The following is a 15729-nucleotide window of genomic DNA, read 5'->3' on the forward strand; positions in this document are numbered from 1 at the left end:
AAAGAATTAGACATTTCTATATGAAAAATTAGAACATCCACAGTTACGTTATGTGGGTTAGGATAGAATTTTCCCCCAGGTCAGATTGACAGTGACCTTGGGGATTTTTTGCCTTCCTCTGGGTGCTTCCTCTCGCCTTCCTCACATCATTGTGGCCTGTGATATACAGGAGGTCAGACTAGATGATCTAGAGGTCTGTTCTGGCCTTTAGCTCTATGACTCCATATAACTTTAAACTTAAGGTTAGGGGTAATACACCTTGCCCTGAGCAGTGGCAGAAGTAGGTCATGGAACTGTACGAAACCTGGCAGTTCTGGCTGGGGTGGGTGCTTGAGGAGCTGCTGGGGAGTAGGTAGTTCCTCGGCTCTGGTGGGCAGGGAGCTGTTCAGGTAGCTGGAGGCTTAGTGCTAGGGCAAACCTGGTGCAGTTGGGTACAGCAAGGATGGGCTAAGAGAGGCTGGAACTGGTAATGGGCCCCTCATCTTGGACACATGGTGGGGGCCTGGTGCATACTAAGCGCGTGACATTCTCAGAGAGTGTCCTGTGGTCCCTTGCTTCACTGATGGACTGTGCATTCTTGGATTTTTCTCCCTGCAGGTTGTAGGATGCATAGCGGAAACCAGTGGAATTCTGGGATTTCAAAAAAATCCCCTGATTCCACTCTCTGTCCCATGCTTACTCTCTCTCTGGGTGGGCTAGTGCCATTCTCAAATTGCTGATGGTGAACACAGACCTAAGAATGCTCTGTGCTGCTATGCTGGGCACAGAGGCTGTGTGAGCTTTATTTGAGCTCTTGGAGATGGGGGCTTTGGTTCTGGACTTTACCTGCTGCACCCCCAAGCAGATGATGAGCTTGCAGCTGCAGGTCTTCGTGCGGCAGTGGCGGAAGGAGGACAAGATGAGGAAGACAAAGACAACACCTGGCAACTGCTACTACAGGAGGTCTTCCTGGAGCAGCTTCTCACAGTGCAGCCCTTTTTCTTGGCTCAGGAGGCCAGCATCAGTTGGTGGAGAGGAGGGTTCTGCAGACCTGGGATGACCAGGATGGCAAAGGCAACTTTCTTTGACATCTACGCTAAACTAGCCACGGAGCTGCAGCAGGAGAGCACCACCGTGCGTTGCCCCATAGCTGTTGAGAAACGGGTTGCAGTTGCATTTAGCAGTTGGCCATCCCCTAACGTTTTCTGGCCCATAGCCAACCAATTCAGCATAGGGAGATCGACTGTTGGGACCATCGTCAAGCAGGTTGTACTGACAGCACTCATTCCCGTTGGTAACAATGGCTGTGCACACAGGGGGTTCCCAAACTCTATTGGGACAACTGGGGGGACCGTCTCCCTAATGTTTGCCAGGACTCAGAGTTTATAAACAGCTGCATATTTTCAGGCCTGACATTCAAAGTAAGAGGAACACTAGGCATCCCTGACAGCATTGCCCGGGCCATTCCTTTCTATTCCTTTGTGATGACCTTTATCAGCTGTACATCGAGGTGTTATCCTGGGGGTCGGGGGCGGGGGGGAGGATGGATTGTGAGTGTTGCTGTTTGTCTTATGGGTGGTTTTCCTGTGTACCATGCACTGCAGATTCTTTGAGAGTGAATTTTAATGGTTTGTATTATTAAACAACCAGAAATAAACCTGTAATTAAAACAACAAGACACAGCTTTTGAAGTGACACAGTGCAGTGGAGGGCAGCAAACAACAATATGGGGTGGTCCAGTTCACAGACGAGTGTATGTCTTGCCTCTGCCTCTTCTTGTTTGGCTGCCTTCCAGTGTTGAGTGGCTCAAAGGTTTCAGGGGTGTTAGGTGGCTCAAAAGAGCTGGGCTCCCAGGGCAGTTTCTCTCACAGCGTGAGCTTGGGCCAGGGAGGGGAATGGCATCTGAGAGCATGGCTACTGAGATGTGGCAGGGAACATACGTAGGTGTTCCCAGTACCCTGTATTGTCCAGGGGTTGCAGAATATGGCTGGGTCTTTGCTGAGGGCACTGCGTTGTATATGTGCCTGCTAGCAGCATGGACTGCAGCCAAACATTCTGCTTCTATATTGCCTCCAGGAGTTGCCTCTGCATGTTCCCGTCTTTCTCTGCAATGTCTCTGGCTACTGCAATGCTCTCTCTGGGTAGCATCCTGTCTTTCCCTCTCCAACCTCAAATACAATCCCCAGGGCTCCATATTTTTTCAGTTTTGAGGGGGAGTCTGCTATGTAGTCTGTGAACATTGTCTCCTGAGTTCTTCGTTTCTTCCCCCTCAAGTTAGGCAGTCACTCAGCTGTTGATAAAGGCTCTGTCCTTGAGGATCTGGCCACTGCAGGTATCGTGGCTGGAAGAGGAGGGGGGGAAAACCCAAACAGTTATTGTTCATGTTCCAGAGAGGCTATTAATGCATTTTTTCAACATTTACATCTGTTTTCCCCTCTCTGAGATTCTTCCCAGTCTTAGGGGCACTTCAGAGATGGTATGTGCATGGAAGCTAGATTGGGATTTTTGCAACTGGACTTTGGAGGCTGGGGATGGAGTCAGGGGGGAGGTTGGGAATTAAGTTCCTGGTCTGTCTTTGCAATCTAGGCTATGTCTTGAATGTTGGCGCAGGCTGAGAATTATGTTCCCAGTCAGTCTTTGCCTCAAACTTGTAAGACAACTCTGTGAAGCCGGTGAACTAAATCTGGGCATCCATTCTTTAGCAGTTCGGATGAAATATTGTCAGGACTAGGTGCTTTATCATTTCGTAACTGTTTGATGGCAAGTATCTCTTCCTCTAATGTGGTAGGTCTGTTTTCAGATCAGTTCTCTTTTTAGATTAAATTGTAGTATACATTTTGGGTGGGAATCTCCTCATTAATTTGCAAAAATGTTCACACTCACACACGCATCGATATCCTGCCAGTATTTTCCATTTTTGTCCTTAAGTGGCAGAAGCCGCAAGAATGAGCATCCGGTTATGACCTTCAGTGTCTCAAATACACATTTCTGGTCATGTCTTTCAGAGGTATCGTCTACACACTGCACCATGCTAATCCACCGCTGTTCCACTCGTTCAGAAGATTGGAAAAGGAGCTGTATCATCCCTTTTTTTCAAAAAAGGGAGAGTGTTCAGCCTGCTCAAATTATAGGGGAATAATGCTGCTGTCAGTCCCAGGGAAGGGGTTTAGGATCATTCGACTGAACTGGCTGAAATACCGTATCCGTCCAAAAAGAAGAGGCAAGCAGTGAGATTTCTGTACCGGTCAACCTACCATCCAGACTGTATGTGCTCTGTCGAATGTATTGGAAAATGACACGAGCAACAAAAAGAAGTTAACATCACATTTGTAGATTTTGCAGCCACTTTTGACACAGTGCATCCATCAGCACTGTGGCTACTGCTATGCCAGTATAGGATGCCTAAGGACTTAGTGTGGCAAGTGGAGGAATTGTACCACAGTACATTTAGTGGTCAATGGTTGTATTATAGACTGATTTGGGGTAGATTCAAGGATACGCCAGGGATGCGTTCTCTTATCCACATTATTTAATGTTCTGATAGACTATCCGATGTCAAAGCTGACTGAGGCCAAAGCAGGAGTTGTGAAATTTTAAAGACTCATCTTCAGAGGATCTCGAGAATGTGGATGATATTGCCTTACTTGGTGAGCCTACTGATCAACTACAACAAATCCTGGAAGAGCTGTGAAAAACTGCAGAATCCATGAAACTTAGGATGAGTGGTGATAAAACCAAAGCTATGCATGCCTCCTGTAAAATGGGAATGAATATCTTGATGATGCTTCATGTAAATGGCAATGATATAGAATGGGAGAATCGTTTTATCTGTCGGGGTAGTCATTTGATGGCAGGAAGTTCTATCACCGAAAATGTCACATGTTGGCTCAGTCTTGCATCAGTGACATTTCAGTGTCTTCTTAAGGCCCCTGGGCTGCAGGATGTCTGTGTGACAGCTAAGATATGAGTGTTCAACACAGTAGTGATGACAATACCGTTAGGGCAGAAACGTGGCCATTAAAAAGTGTTGAGGAGAGGAAACTAAACAGTTCTCAGTATCAAAAGTTCCGGCATATTCTTCATGCCCATTGGTTTGATTTTTATCACAAACTTTGAGATACTTACATGATCCTGGCAAGTTGCAGTCCTGCATCGGTTGACAAGAGGATGGCAATGGTGGGGTCATGTACAACTTCCAGAAGAAGGTACACTTTTACAGAAGGTTTATGGAGCTAAGATTGAAAGAAGTAGAACATGAGGCCAACCATGAAGGGGAAGATGCAACTTTGAGGGATTTAAGAAGTCTAAATTGTCCCATACTGACTCTTGCTGAAGGAAGAAGACTTGCAAGAGACTGTTCAAGCTGGAAGTCCATTCTTTGTGCCACCACAGCTACATCATAGCCATGAGAATCTGCTGCTGCCACTCGCTTTGCAGTTTAGACTATGCCTTGAAGACTATGGGGTGTTGGGAATTATGTTCCTGGTTTGGCTTTGCAGGTGCTTCTGTGGTGGTGGAGGGTTAGTGGGTGGGTATCTGGGAGTGAGCTGGATGCTAATCCCTTCTTCATCCCCTTTAAGCTGTCCTGACTCTCAGTAATATTACACTGAGGTAAATGACTAGGAAACAGAAAATGGCCTTATTCAAAAAAGCAAAGGGCAGACCAGCGAGCTATGCTGTGAAGTTATTCACCAAGATGGTCTCCTCTGAAGTGCTGTAGGAGTGGAAGGGAATTGTGAGCTATATTGCGGGCAGTTCCCATACAGCTACCCCACAGGGAGCCAGGAGCCTCAAGGCAAATGTCAGGAGGAAAACAGGTAGATGTATAGGTGCCCTCTACACCATGGGCTTGTGAACAGTTGATGCTTTGGGCTTTACCATGAGACAGAAGCTGGTTGCCCTGTCAGACCAGCCACCATTTTGAGAATGTGTATGTGGGGGGCGGAGGCCAAATGAAGGGGGACAGAGAGGGCTGAAGGATGTGGGAACTGGAAATCAGAAAGGCTTCTAGCTCACATCCACACAAAGTGGGGCACTGGTACAGAAGTTAGCACAGCAGTATAGTGTAATAATAAATTGTAAAGGTCAATACTTACATGCCAAGGTTCCTTTGATAGGATCTGCCTCCTCAGTCCCGGGCTGGTTTGTGTCTGGGAATCAAGCTGGCTTCCAACATGGCCACCCTCAGAGTCCTGAGTCCTGAAGAGATCATGACTTTCTAGGGAGAGCTCTTCACTGCGCTGCTTGTGTTCTTCCTCCAATGACTCTTGTCGCTCATCCTGAGTAGGAGGTGGGAGAAGGGGGTACAGCTGTGCACAGGATCCACAACCTTCTTGGGTTTATAGCGGTGTAATTGTTTAATATCCTGTCCAGCTCCTCAAAAAATAGATCGCTTATATTTCCACACTCTTCTTACATCTTGGGTTGTTGTGTACAGTCTCCTGAGCTGTTTGCTCTTTATCTGGTACTAGTTGGTGTCCTTGTGGACAACTGGCTAGCAATGTCCACCAACACGTCTTTATTCTGGTGGCTGGCCCCAAGAGCTTGCTGGCCTGCTGCTTTTCCCCAGATGGCAGTGAGATCTAGGGTCTCAGCATGGCACCAAGCCGCTGTTAGAGCCACGTTGTAGAGGCTGCTGGAGTAATATTGCTGTAATACCAATATATTGGACTCCAGGAGTAAATGGTCTGATCCTGCCAGATGAAGGATATGTCGTCTTGTCAATTTGACTCCAGAGCAGTGGGAGGGGACGCAGGTAAACAGACAGGTCGCTCGTACATGTCTGCAAAGCAGTGTGGGATAGCAGTTGGAGAACTGCCATAGTCGTGTGAAGCAGCATTGTGTGTATACTAACAATAGACCGCTTTAGCTAAGTTTGCATCCAATTTGAAAGAAGACTACAGAGTTTGCGATAAATGTGGAGTTAGTGCACTCGAAGGAACGATGTTGCTTGTGCACAGGCATTTGTAGGCCAAACAGCCTGAGTTAGTGTGGATTTAAACCCCCGGTGTAGACAATCCCACAATGATAGTTATGGCTCTGAGTCAGCTAAGCAATTAAGTACGTTCTTACATACCACTGGATGGACTTGTTCTACTGAATCAGGGCCTTATTCCTAAGATAACAAACTCTCATCAACAGCTCTCATTTTATTCAGCCCAGAATATGAATATTGCCTCATAAACAGAAAGCAACCTCAAGTATAATAATCACAAACCAAGGGAGCCACTGTGAGAGCCATGATCTTAGAGCAGGTGTTTCTGCCTCCAGGCCCTGTGCTCAGACCACTAGACCTCTCTGTAAAGTTTAATTAAAATGGCAGTTTGTTTATTACTAAGACATAAACAAAATGTAGTTGTACATCACACTCCAACACAGCCACGGTCACAGCAGTAACTTTTCTCAGGAGGGTAAATGTAAATAGGTAGATCAGAAATGTGCACGGGATGACAAGTGCCTCTTCCCTTTTTATTTGCATAGATTTATTTATACTTCTTTCTATCTCGTTCCTCACTGCAGGTTTTGAATGTTTAAACTGCTAATTTTCACTTCACTTTTCATATCTGTTTGTAGCTCTAAGTCCCGCAAAGAGAGAACTGTAAATAAACCGAAAGAAAATTAATTTTAGTATCTCTTTTGGTCCTTTGGACTCTGACTGATTGCAGACTTCCCAGATTAGGGGTGTAATGAGAGTAGCAAGTGTATACTTGGAGTTGCTACTGTACTATATCTTGGGGGAAAATGCTGTTTTATTGCCGTCTTCTCCAGATTATGGCTGAACGGAAGAATGCTAAAGCTGTGGCTTGCAGCTCTTTACAGGAACGGACAAATGTCACCCTGGATGTTCCCCTGCAAGGTACTGTGTGCCAGAATTAACTTTATATTATGGTCCAGTTTTAGATACAGTCCCTTAATGTTGTACTGAACAAAAATTGAGCTGAAAGGAAGGCTAACAGTGTCTTTTAGATAGTGTATCTGATGATGTCACAGCAAAATACTTTTATTAGTAATGTTGACAGTAGTGCAGTTCTGCTCAGTTATGGCAACTTGTTTATTTCCTCTGGTTTCTTTCAAAATATGTAAATTTCACAGCTCAGTAGTGGAAATGATATGCCAGATCTGCATAAAAACAAAATATTTCCAATTAATCAATGGGTTCAGAGGAGTTATAGCAGATCCAAACTCTTCCTGGATTTCAGCATCAATGTGAGCTTCAAAGGCTGATGAGCAAGCAAATCTTCCAGCCAACTGCACCCTGTAGCGTGGGGTAAAAGAAAAATGGCCTTGTGTTTCTTTCTCTTAGCGTAATGGTTGATATGTTGAAAGCAGCCCACGAGACTTACACACAGTAACTAATGCAAGGTATAGGTTTTAAATCCACTTGCCTGCACTGAATATCTCAACTCACTGCTATTTGTTGTTCATGGGGATTTTTTATTTGCATCAGCTGTTCACACAGACATTGGTTTCTCCTGGCACGGAGAGAGCATGTTCATAGGCATGGTTTAAAAACACAGGGCTAGATTCACAAAGGGAATCCATCTCTCCTGTTGAGGCTATTCTACTTTGTATGAAAAATGTAAATAGTCATTAGATCAGAGAGGAAAAGAGTGAGAGTGACTCTCTAGCCCAGTGGCTAAGGCACCCACCTGGGAGACCCAAGTTCCAGTCCCTGTTCCAGTGACTCTTTTTAAGTATTTCATACAAAGTGGAACAGTCTCAACAGGAGAAACTGAAAAAGACCCACCCTAGAATACCACATAATCCAGCAATTAGGGCATTCACCTGGGAGGTGGGAGACTTTGGTTCAAGTCCCCTCTCCTCTGTCAGAGTGGTGATTTGAACTGGGGTCTCCCACATCCTGGGCGAGTGCTCTAACCACTGGGCAATATGGGGTAAGGGGTGGGGGGAAACTGCTACTTCTGCTCCTATTTCACTGAAAAAGCACTGACCTGGCTTAGGTGCCTAACTCCAGGGGGCGGTTCATGGCTATGAATCCAAAGTGGAGATAACTGCTTCCATCTGGCCTGGAGTTAGGTGCCCAACTTCCTTTGAGAGGAGGAGCTTAGGCCCTGCCCCTCTCCTCAGTATTTCCTATTGGCTAGCTCAGATGGCTCTCTGCTCAGTGTGCCAGCTGTTGAGAGTCCTCTTCTTAGGACTTGTCTACACAGTGAGTGCCCAGGGTGCGAATTTAAAGCGTACCAGCTTGCTGCACAGGTGAAAGCCAAGTGGATGTTGCCACAGCACAGTGAAAGTCCCAGGGTGCAGCTTAGCGTTCTGCTGCTTGAAAGCATAGTTTGATAAGCCACACTCCAGGACATCCACTTCTGTAGCAGTGTCCAAATGGCGAGTTACTGTGCAGTGAGCTGATGCGTTGTGGATAGGGTTCGCAGGTGTCCAGTTTTCTACTGGAACGCCTGATCGAAAAGGGACCCTGGCAGCTCCAGTCAGCATTGCTGACCGGGCCGTTAAAAGTCTGGTCAGCAGCACAGTGGGGCTAAGGCAGGCTCCCTAGCTCCGCGCAGCTCCCGGAAGCAGCCGGCATGTCCCTGTGGCCCCTAGGCGCAGGAGTGATCAGGGAAAGTCCATGCGCTGTCCCAGCATCGGCTCCACAGCTCCCCTTGGCTGGGACCGCAGCCAGTGGGAGCTGTGAAGATGGTGCCTGCGGGCGCAGGCAGCGCACACCTTGCCGAGCTGCCTGGCCATGCCTCCTCCTAGAAGTCAGACATGCCGGTCACTTCTGGGAGCAGTGCGGAGCCAGAGCAGGCAGGGAGCCTGCCTTAGCCCTGCTGCGTCGCCAACCGGGAGCCACCTGAGGTAAGTGCTGCCCGGCTGGAGCCCACACCCTGAACCCCCTCCCACACCCTAACCCCGTGTCCCAGTCCTGAGCCCCCTCCCACACCCAAACTCCCTTCCGGAGCCCACACTCTCTCCTGCAACCCCAACCACAGCCCTGAGTTCCCTCCCGCAGCCAAACTCCCTCCCGGAGCCCATCCCGGAGCCCACCTCCTCCCATACCCCAACCTCCTGCCCCAGCCCTGAGCCCCCTCCCGCACTCCAAACCCCTCGGCCCCAGTCTGGAGCCCCCTCCAGAACACACAACACGTCATCCCCAGTCCCACCCCAGAGCCTGCAGCCCCAGCCTGGACCCTCCTCCCACAACCTGAACCCCTAATGTCTGCCCCACCCCAGAGTCCTCACCCCCTCCCACACTCCAACCCTCTGCCCCTGAGCACATGCTGCTGGTTGTTCGCACTGTGCTAATCAGCTGGGCGGCACTTGAATCTCTCCTGCACAGCCGCCCAAGCACGTAGCTTACAGGGAACACAGGTGTTTGGTTTTGTGCAATTAGAAAGTTGGCAATCCTAGCTGTAGATTCATACCCTGGCTTGCTGCACATTAATTTGCCATATAGGCAATCCCTCAATCTCCTCACTTTCCCCATGCATTGTCTATATAGCCTGGACACCTAACTCAGGGCTCTGTGCTCTACTGGGTGGTAGGACACACAAAGTTAGGTACTGCAACACCGAGCCAACACTCTGTTTGTGGAACTAGCCCTTAGAGGCCAAATTGTACATGGCTGTGCTGGATATAAGGCCAGCCCTGTATATATGCTCATACCTTAGAGACATATTCATGCAAGTTTTCTAAATGTTTTGAACACAATCCTATTTTTAGTGTACATGAATTGGAAGTTGTATCATCTTCCTCCTTAATTCCCCTGGAAATCACTTAACATCTTCTTGTATGAGCTAGAAGGAGTGCAGATCTATTTTAATCAATACAGTATTTTCGGAGTAAAATTACTTGGTAAGCTATTTCTTCTGTCTGTGCAATAAAAGTGTGTTTTACTTGCTCGTGAATGTTGATAAACAGCATTGATTTTTTTTGTTCCCATGCAGTAGATTTCCCAACACCAAAGACAGAGCTGGTACAGAAGTTCCACGTCCAGTACTTGGGCATGTTACCTGTAGTTAAACCAGTGGGTATGTAACACCATTGTTCTTAACTGATGCTAGAAGGGACTTACATAAAATCTGAAAGGGCTAGATTCTGGCTACATGTGCACTGGTAAAGTAAAGTTCAAGGAGCAACAACGCTCTTTACTTGTGTTCTGGATGCACAGGGGTCAGCACTAAGCCTCCACATAAGAAGAAGAGAATGGGGCTGTCTAGTGCTCATGGTCTCACTCAGGCTTATGCTTCTTCAGCCAGAATGTTTTGGGAAGGCTGCTGAGACAAAGCCCTTTGCAGCGCCCTCTCCCAACATGAGCAGTGACAATTAAAAAGTCAGACGGGAGTTGTAAGTGCATAGGACTGGAGTGAGATGCTACCTGAAAAAACTGCCGTCCCAGTGTTTTAAGCCTCCTAGGAGAAGCCTGGCAACTAATTCTGTTTTTACAAGGTGATGAAAAATAAAGGGATAGCAGGAGCTAGTCATTTTTTTCTTACACCCCCGCCATCAGAATGTTTTTAGCTAAGAAATCTAAAGCAACTTCTTTTCTGTGCTTCCAGGTGAAAAAAATAATTTCTTCTAGGTTTTTTTTTATGTATTCATTTTATACATTTTTTTTTTTATCCCACTCTCCCTCCCTCTACATTTTAGGTATGGATACGCTGAACAGTGCCATAGAAAACCTTATGGCTTCCTCTAGCAAAGAGGAGTGGATGCCAGTTACCATGAATGTTGCTGATGCTACTGTGACGGTCATCAATGAAAGAGTAAGTTAGGAATAGATTAACGTAATAGTTTTAATAGTGCAGTCTCAGAAAGCTGGAAAGACCCCCCCATCTGTAATAGAATATTTGTTTGTATTAGAGTGTATTCTTTTGTTTCACTTGACGTTTCCCTCCAGTAATGTAAGCTGTGCACAACGGGACCATTTAGTAAAGACTGAGATTTTAAAAAAAATCTTACAATTCAGCTCCCACTTTTATGTTAAAGCGCAGCACATCAAGGTTCTTACCAGTCACTTCTGCTCGGCTCAGTTTTATTTGCCCCTTCAAAACATGCCCTTAGAAATAAATTGTAAATGTTTGAGGTATAAAAAAATAAGTATCAGCATTACCTTTTCCTGGGGTTTTTGGGACCCAAATACTGCAAGCCTAACCCCTGGGCCAAGAGTCCTGAATACAAAGATTTGCTCTGTCCTCCTCTGCAATTTAGCAAAGACAAGGAATCTTTCAGTCTCTGTTTCGTGCTGCTGCTTTATACAAAGCATTTTCCCAGAAGACCAGTAGAGTGACACTTTCAAGAAATAGGTCTGTTTCACTGCTGCTGTGTCCCCAGGGTAAAATCCCTATTCAATATGGATAAGTATTTTTTTTTTGTTTTGAAGACTTACCACGGTCAGTCTTTTCTAAACTGAAATAACCTAAAATCTGTGGTGTTCCCAATACCAACTGCTTTGGTCTCTCTTCTTCTTGTATTTTAGAAGGGTTAATTGAGTTCAGCACATAGCACATTGCTAATGCTGTACAGATAAATCATAAGAGTTCAGCGCTACTGCTACAGTTTCACCAGGGATTTTAGAAACATCAATGAAATAGCTCAAAAAGTTGTATTGACTACAGTGTAGTAATGAGCGATCATTGCTTCATAACCAGAATGAAGAACAAATCATAGTGGAATGTCGTGTTCGGTTCCTGTCCTTTATGGGAGTGGGCAAGGATGTCCATACATTTGCCTTCATTATGGATACAGGGAACCAGCATTTTGAATCCCATGTTTTTTGGTGTGAACCAAATGCAGGCAATGTATCAGAAGCTGTTCAGGCTGCATGTATGGTAAGTGATCTTTTTCAGAGTGAACTGTAGTACTTAGCTCTTTCACTAATTCTATAAATAGTAATAATTGTAAATTTGCAATTATATGAAATCCCTATAGAATCATAGAATATCAGGGTTGGAAGGGACCTCATGAGGTCATCTAGTCCAACCCCCTGCTCAAAGCAGGACCAATCCCCAATTAAATCATCCCAGCCAGGGCTTTGTCAAGCCTGACCTTAAAAACTTCTAAGGAAGGAGATTCTACCACCTCCCTAAGTAACGCATTCCATTGTTTCACCACCCTCCTAGTGAAAAAGTTTTTCCTAATATCCAACCTAAATCTCCCCCCCTGCAACTTGAGACCATTACTCCTTGTCCTGTCCTCTTCTACCACTGAGAATAGTCTAGAACCATCCTCTCTGGAACCACCTCTCAGGTAGTTGAAAGCAGCTATCAAATCCCCCCTCATTCTTCTCTTCCGCAGACTAAACAATCCCAGTTCCCTCAGCCTCTCCTCATAAGTCATGTGTTCCAGACCCCTAATCATTTTTGTTGCCCTTCGCTGGACTCTCTCCAATTTCTCCACATCCTTCTTGTAGTGTGGGGCCCAAAACTGGACACAGTACTCCAGATGAGGCCTCACCAATGTCGAATAGAGGGGAACGATCACGTCCCTCGATCTGCTTGCTATGCCCCTACTTATACATCCCAAAATGCCATTGGCCTTCTTGGCAACAAGGGCACACATATCCAGCTTCTCGTCCACTGTCACCCCTAGGTCCTTTTCCGCAGAACTGCTGCCTAGCCATTCGGTCCCTAGTCTGTAGCGGTGCATTGGATTCTTCCGTCCTAAGTGCAGGACCCTGCACTTATCCTTATTGAACCTCATCAGATTTCTTTCTGTAATATTTAAAGAACTGAAAAAACTGGTATCTTTAATGCAAAATAAATAAATAAATCTTTGAGAATTTAAGTAATGCTCCTATACCAACCTTACCTATTTAGGCGAAAGTGATTATGAAATGATAGATTTCATGATTCTAGGGAAAGGAATGAGTGACAGCAGCAGAATACGGATAATGGACTTCAACAAGGCAGACTATAGAACAAGCTCAGAACTTGTAGGTGAGGTCCCATGGAGGAAAGTCTAAAGGAAAAAGCAGTTCAGGAGAGCAGTTTCTCAACGACACAACAGTAAAGGCACAACAATAAACACATCTCAGTGTGAAGGAAAGACAGGAAGAATAGTAAGAGGACAATAAAGCTCCATCAGGAGCTCTTTAATTACCCCAAAATCAAAAAGGAATCCTACAAAAAGTGAAAACATGAACAAATTGCTAAAGATGAATACAAAAGAACAGCACAAGCATGTAGAGTCAGAAAGGCTAAGGCACAAAATGAGTTACACCGAGCAATGGACATAAAAGGGCAATAAGAAGTAGTTCAATAAATCCATTAGGAGCAAGGGAAGATGAAGGAACATGTAGATCCACAACTTAACAGGGAATGAGAGCTAATGATAGATGACATGCAAGAACGCTGTGGTGTTTAATGCCTGTGTTGCCTCAGTCTTCTCTAAAAGAAAGTTGTGACTGGATGCATAATATTAACAATTTATATTCACCAAAAGGGAGAAGGAGTGCAAGCACAAATAGGGAAAGGACAGGTTAATGAATATTTAGATCAGTTAGATGCAGTGGTGAGCTGGAACCGGTTGTTAAAATTAGAAGATCTTTTAGAACCGGTTGTCCCATGAGGGAGGTTTAGTTTAAATATTAGTAAAATCTTTAACTGTAAGGATAGTTAAGCACTGAAATAGGTAATCAGCATGGTTGTGGAATCTCCATCAATAGAGGTTTTTAAGAACGTGTTAGACTTACCCCGTCAGGGATGGCCTTAGGTGTACTTGGTCCTGCCTCAGCACAAGGGGCTGAGATAGATGACTTGTTGAGGTCCCTCCCAGCCCTACATTTCTGTGATTCTATCTCCTACCCCTTTCCATGTCTACAATGTGATGAAGGGCCCTTTTATTCTCATTACATGATCATCTTACACTGGGCAGTTTGACATATATTTTACAAATATAGATAAACTATAGGCCTGTATGCAAATATGCCATTCAATAATTGGAGTAAATTTTCAAATTATACAAGTAAATTGACCCATGAGATGCTTTCATTCACTTCTAAAATAAGACCCTGAAATTTCCGCAATATATGCTCCTTTAAAATAACTAAGTTTGATTCCTGTACTGAAGAATTTTAGATCAAAGATAAAGACTTTGTAGCACATTTTGAAAAACAATAACAGCAAGAAAAAAAAAGGCAAGAAAATTATTAATAATTATTTACGTTATCCTAGGGCCGAGAAGCTCCATTCATGGACCAGAACCCTATTGTCCCATGTGCACAAACACAGAACAGGCAGTCCGAGCCCCAAAGAACTCATACACAATGTTACTAAGATTGTATGTGCATCTGGGATATGTCTGAGGGGCTGAAATATTTATTCTGATCACTGGGCCAGGGCCAGCACTTCTAAAAGTTTCGGTCTGCCAGGGTGTCCCTAGGCCTGGAAAGTGTTCTGTCATTGGACCGTTAAAATAATTTAATTCTTATTTTATTTTGGTTTTCCCCTCCATTTCACTTCCAACGTTAGTGTAGCAGCCAGTGAGGCATAAGCTGCTGAAGTTAGAGATTAGTGCTTCATCCCATTTTCAAGATGCACTTTGGAGTTTTGGAGGCAATACAGCTAAAGCTCCAGCAGTTCCCAAGGGCATGGCTGTTACAGATGTCTGGGGGGAAATAAATAATAAGACTGAGGGGGAGTTTCAGCTTTTCACACACATCAGTGTAATTCAGCATTTGTTTCTAGTCTGTTCTTGAAATAGCCTTTAAAATAGTCACTGATCCCTTAGTTTAGCAGTGGGTTTTTTGGCACCAGTCCAGGCTGGATTGAATCTAGCAAGTTCAAAGGTAGAGTTTGCCGGTAATGTATAAAAAGTACTGAATTTAAGATTCTGATGAGAAGCTATTGAAATGCACTAATGATTGTGGAACGCATTTTGCTTTGTTGCAGTTACGGTATCAGAAGTGCTTGGTAGCCAGACCTCCTTCACAGAAAGTTCGACCACCCCCTCCTCCTGCAGACTCGATGACCAGAAGAGTCACAACTAATGTCAAACGTGGAGTCTTGTCCCTTATTGACACTTTAAAACAGAAACGCCCTGTTTCTGAGATGCCATAGCTGCCCAAGAGAAAGGATTCTTGTAACACTTAATTGAAGATACGGTGGCTACGCTAAAGAAAATGAACTGATGATGTTTGACCTTCCATTTTAAATTGCTGATGCTTTGTCTTCAACGAATTTATCCTTATCAAAACAATGTTAGACAAGCATGTTCTCTCGTTCTTGCCATCATCATGTGATATGAAAAGACGCATGAATAATTTTTTTGCTGTCAATGAGTTACATCATGAGCAGTGGAAGGTCTGTTTCTGATTGTAAATATACTGAACATTACCTAAATTCACACCCAAAAAGCATATGGCCACGTCCCTCCTAGTGAACTAATGTTAAAGTCCTTGGAGTGAATGCTGCCTGAATTATAGTTTCACCATCTTCTTGAGCTGGATTTGTCACAAGCAACCCTTAAATCCTACAGCACTTTGCCCTGTTTTCAACACTGGAGTAGGTACCAAGTATTAGTTACCATTAAATTACTGTGGTATAAATACCAAGTTTTATTTTTACAAAGCTGCCCCTGTTAGTTTTAAAATGTGCATTGGCATTGGTTTAGGAACCATTGTATAATTTTGCCTGACATGCTTTTGAACCACGGTGACCATATTTCACTTATTGTTTATATATTATTGTTTTGGAGAAGAAAAGTTTTGAATAATTCAGAGCAGGATGCATCAGCTTTAGCCTTTTGCCCTAAAACAGACAAATGCATCAGGGGCCTGTTAAATCTATTCTC

General features: G+C 44.8%; 1 protein-coding gene across 1 annotated transcript in view; it reads left to right on the plus strand.

The window, feature by feature from the left end:
* Positions 1 to 14996, plus strand: part of APBB2 (amyloid beta precursor protein binding family B member 2) — a 285381-nt gene extending 270385 nt beyond the window's left edge. Inside the window, exons 13-17 of the mRNA XM_077815721.1 lie at positions 6748 to 6835; positions 9885 to 9968; positions 10588 to 10703; positions 11589 to 11768; positions 14829 to 14996. Coding sequence (XP_077671847.1) covers positions 6748 to 6835; positions 9885 to 9968; positions 10588 to 10703; positions 11589 to 11768; positions 14829 to 14996 — 636 coding nt within the window. The remainder of the gene's footprint in view (positions 1 to 6747; positions 6836 to 9884; positions 9969 to 10587; positions 10704 to 11588; positions 11769 to 14828) is intronic.
* Positions 14997 to 15729: the final 733 nt, after the last annotated feature.

The sequence above is a fragment of the Eretmochelys imbricata genome, chromosome 4, assembly GCF_965152235.1.
Source record: "Eretmochelys imbricata isolate rEreImb1 chromosome 4, rEreImb1.hap1, whole genome shotgun sequence".
Classification (NCBI taxonomy): Eukaryota; Metazoa; Chordata; order Testudines; family Cheloniidae; genus Eretmochelys; species Eretmochelys imbricata.